The 4442-nt window shown below is 36.0% G+C and overlaps 1 protein-coding gene across 1 annotated transcript in view; it reads left to right on the top strand.

Moving 5' to 3' along the window:
• Window positions 1-1219: 1219 nt before the first annotated feature.
• Window positions 1220-4442, top strand: part of LOC119834209 (Down syndrome cell adhesion molecule homolog) — a 19207-nt gene continuing 15984 nt past the window's right edge. The window contains exons 1-2 of the mRNA XM_038358541.1: window positions 1220-2368; window positions 2653-3218. Coding sequence (XP_038214469.1) covers window positions 1279-2368; window positions 2653-3218 — 1656 coding nt within the window. The 5' untranslated portion in view covers window positions 1220-1278. The remainder of the gene's footprint in view (window positions 2369-2652; window positions 3219-4442) is intronic.

Raw genomic sequence — 4442 nt, 5'->3', positions numbered from 1 at the left:
ACGTGTTTTTTATGAAAAGAAAGCGTTTACCTTTTTCTCATTCTTTGTTTCAATATCGCTTTAAATTGCTTTGCTTATGTTATTCACAGTGTTATTGAAAATTTATTTATATGAGGACAAAATAATTTTATAAAAAAATCTATAAAAACATTTTTGGTTATTTAATCATCAGGCTGACAATTCTTTATATCAATCAAAGATTTATATCTCGAGTACATTAAATAATGGTTAAACGCTGCTTTCTCATATAATTACAATGAGAACAATATCCAGAAAATTATATATGTAAATGAGAGTTAAAAAACAACACCTTAAAATGAAAAGTTTACTACCTTACACTGTAACTATTATTATGAAAACCACAATCATCTAGTATTATAATTGAGAAGCCATCTTTTAAATCTCCAAGGAAACCACATTTTCTGACAGATTATTAAGAAACGGAATAATGAAAACGTGGAATAAGTATTATAAACAAAGATGTTCTTGTCACCGTTAATTTAAAACAATGCTTGTAATGAAGGTGCATACCATTTATTTAATTAAAAACTGCACAATGATAAAACTGTAAAAATAGGGGATTAAAGTTGTTCTTCATAGAGTTTAGAATACAGCTTGAAACTACAATTAATGTGGAAACGTACTAAAGCAATACAGATTTATATATAAATTGTTTATTTAATCTCTCTTTACTCAGTAATATAAATATTTATCATTTGCATAATACCTTCCTGTCAGTTTACTTGAAATGCCTGCCAGATGCCAGCATTTTTAATTTCGTGACCTAAATGAAAAGCATGTGCCTTGCTCGATCTACGTTCTAATTTGAACGTATTCGGTAAACATGCGTTACTGATCTGCTCATAAGTAGAACAGACTTACATCCGCTTCCTATAAACTGCAGTGTTTTATTAAACATTACATGCGTCTGCCTGTTATTGATATCAAATACATAGTTGCTCTTACTTGTAAACAGTTGATCGCTGCACGAAGCTTTCGATGTATGGTATTGATCTTTAGATGGTAAAACTGTTTTCTTTAGTTTGGAATTTTTAACAGATGTGAATTCTTTATTTATTTTGTGTAAACATTGAAGCATATGGATTTTTAAAAATCGAAAATCAAACCATAAGTTACGAAAGAATTAATCAAACCGAGTCAATATTACACAGTTATTTAGATCTAGAACTTCTAAAACCCAGTTTTGTTGCAGATTTTCCTCGAATCGAAATTGGTCCGGAAAATCCGCTGCACGTAGAAATTGACGGCACAGCGACAATGGAGTGTAAAGTTGATGCTAAACCTAAGGTGAACAGCGTGAGATGGACTAGAAATGGCAAATATATTTCAAATTCTTTCATTCACACTATTCAAGGGGTGACTGTACAGGACGCAGGAAAGTATACTTGTAGCGCTGATAATGGCCTCGACCATCCCGGTGAAAAGGACATTTATTTAGACGTGCTATATCCACCAAGCGTCACAGTTGACTCTAAAACGTATGAGGCCGAAGAAGGTGGTACAGTTGAAATACGTTGTGAAGTATCCGCCAATCCTGAACCCATCTCAATCGAATGGACAAAGGAAGGAAAAAATGACTTTCGCCAAAAGGGCAACACTTTGGTACTAACCAGAGTAGATGCTGAAATGGCGGGGACTTATGTTTGCAAAGCTGTGAATGTGATAACGTCGTCGACGGGAAACCGAATGGAGAGAGCGAGCAGTGCTTCTGTGGCAGTGCTCGTGAGGCACAAGCCCGGCCGAGCGTTCATCAGTCCCGACCGACCTGTCGCTCAGGAAGGAGCAGGAGTTACTTTGACGTGTAGCGCCAAACCCCCAGGTTGGCCGGCCCCTCAGTACAGATGGTTTAGAGACATCGACGTTGGAGATGTTAAACCGAATGTATTAGCAACCGGCAACAAATACACGATTCCAAGCGCTCATCTCGGCAGTGAAGGAGTCTATCACTGCCAGGCCACTAACGAACTCGGCCACGGTGATATAGCCTCCGTGAACCTTGAAGTCTATCAACCTCCCCGTTTTCAATCAAAACTTCAACCACACATGATTAAGAATTCAGGCGAAAGGAACTTTTCATTGACATGTGTTGCGCTGGGAAAACCACTGCCACATGTCAAATGGTACAAAGACAATTCTGAAATTAAGGCTGATGCCAATCTATATGAGGTAAAAACTGAAATAAACGAAAGTAGAAATGCCGTCTTCAATATACAAAGCATGTTAAGGTTCCGGGGTCGAGCGAGACCAAACGGCGATGACTTACTTCCCGACGACAGAGGAGTGTATTCATGTTCCTTTGAAAACGAAGTGAAGAAAGTAGAATCAACCATGCAACTACGAATTGAACGTAAGTATAATTGAATTCTTCTTACGTAGCATTATATCTTATTATTTCACAATTTAATCTACACAAAGTAATTGCTTTAGAGGCAATTTTAAATAAAATGTTAAATACAAATTTTTGTATTATATGGCCATAAAGCGTCTTAGAACTAAATATTTTTAAAGGAGCATAAAAGTAAAAGCGTAGAAAATTACTGCGACTACAGTTTAACGAAACAATTTCTCTTTCAATGTTTTCATTGTTCACGGTGACGTTCGCTATGGTTATTAAAAAATTCTTCTTTCCAGACGAGCCAATATCAATCCGACAACAAAACAAAGTAGCTTACGATGTCATGGAAAACGCGGAAATATCGTGTAGAGTCCAAGCTTACCCGAAGCCGGAATTTCAGTGGTTTTACGGCTCTAATACCGCACCGTTGCAAATGTCCTCCGACGGCCACTACGAAATAACCACAACGACTGATAATAACGACTCCTATTTAAGCATTCTGCTCATACGCAACGTGAAGGCGCAGGATTACGGCGATTATTACTGTAAAGTGAAGAATTCGTTGGGCAGCATTCGCCCGCAGATTAGGTTGCAACCAAAAGGCGCTCCCGAATCGCCGCGCACTTTATCTAGCCAAAAAGTAGGGCCCACTTTTGTGACTTTGAAGTGGGAAGCGGGATTCGACGGGGGCTTGTCGAACACCAAGTATTTTGTTTGGTATCGACGGTTGAAGAACCCGGCGGGAGGGGAACACTGCGCTTCGGACAAAGCTGATGAATTTGACTGGAAGGAATACGACTGCCGACGGTCCAACCCCTGCAACGTGACGCGGCTAGATCAACATAACACCTATCATTTTAAGGTAATCTATTTTTGTATTTTTCCCCTACATATATACACTTTGCCTGTAGTGTACGGTAGAATATTTTTAAAGCGTTCTAATAAATTTTAGTATGTTTGTCAGGTATAAAGTAATGATTTCAAGTAGTTGACCATTTTGTGCTAGTGTTTATAAGTCTAGTCTATTAAGTTTGTGGAAAATCTCAGCAAAAAAATGATGTTGATTTAATGTGTATACTTCATTTTTATAATTTTGTAAGGTTTAAATATAGGTATGGTTACATGGCCGGCTGGATTTGTTTTGCAATGTAGTTTGTATATAAGATGAGTTACATTAATTACAGTAGCCATTAGATAAATTTACTAAAAGGACTATTTAAAATGATCTTATTTTAAATCTCAAGTACTTGCATTAAAACTACCACATTGAGTGTAGCGAAAAAAGGAAGAATAAGTTCTGTTTTCTGAACCGGAACGAGTCAGTTTGAAAAGTTAACGGTGACAAAAAGTTAGAAACCAAAACGGAAATTTAAAAATGCGTCATGCTTCAAATTGTTTTTGTTTTCGTTCTACATGTAGGTCATCGTTTACAATTAAGATTATTTTAAAAAGTCTCTTACTGCGAAAAGAATGCTATAGAGATTATCAATAAAATACCAGGATGTAAAATTGAACCTTTTAACGTAAAAAATGTGACGGTATTTTGTTGATAATCTAAACGATAATATCAATTCAGTCTTGTGATGAAAACATGTAGATATTTGCTAATAAGTTCTTTCATTGTTATTGCTACCGACAGCATCTGACATTTGCATTCAAGGTAAATCGATTTCAGCTGCTAACATTATGTTTCTCAGTATACATGCGTTTGCTTTAATCATTTTGCTATGCTTTCAACTGCGTCTTTTGTGCGAAATGGACGCAGTGTTGTTCTGGACTTTATTTTCTTAACCTTTTGATAGAAATACAAAAATCCGATGTATATTATTGCTATTCGTATGGTTATTGTTAGCGATAACATTACTTCAGGGTAAAATCTAAATGAATGCATACGAAATTTATCCTTATTCATCACGAATATATATTTCATTTCAAATGAATATTTTGAAATTTCATATTTGTTTTACCATTTATCGCTGACTAATTAGACATTTGGAAAGGGTATTTTCCAGTCGTATGAACTGAACGCTAAAATCCGATATAAATCAATACGGAAACGACTTCAGCATTGAATATCATTTATATT

Source organism: Zerene cesonia, chromosome 19, assembly GCF_012273895.1.
Source record: "Zerene cesonia ecotype Mississippi chromosome 19, Zerene_cesonia_1.1, whole genome shotgun sequence".
Lineage (NCBI taxonomy): Eukaryota > Metazoa > Arthropoda > Insecta > Lepidoptera > Pieridae > Zerene > Zerene cesonia.
The sequence above is the reverse complement of the archived record's forward strand: the minus strand, read 5'-3'. Positions and strand labels throughout refer to the sequence as shown.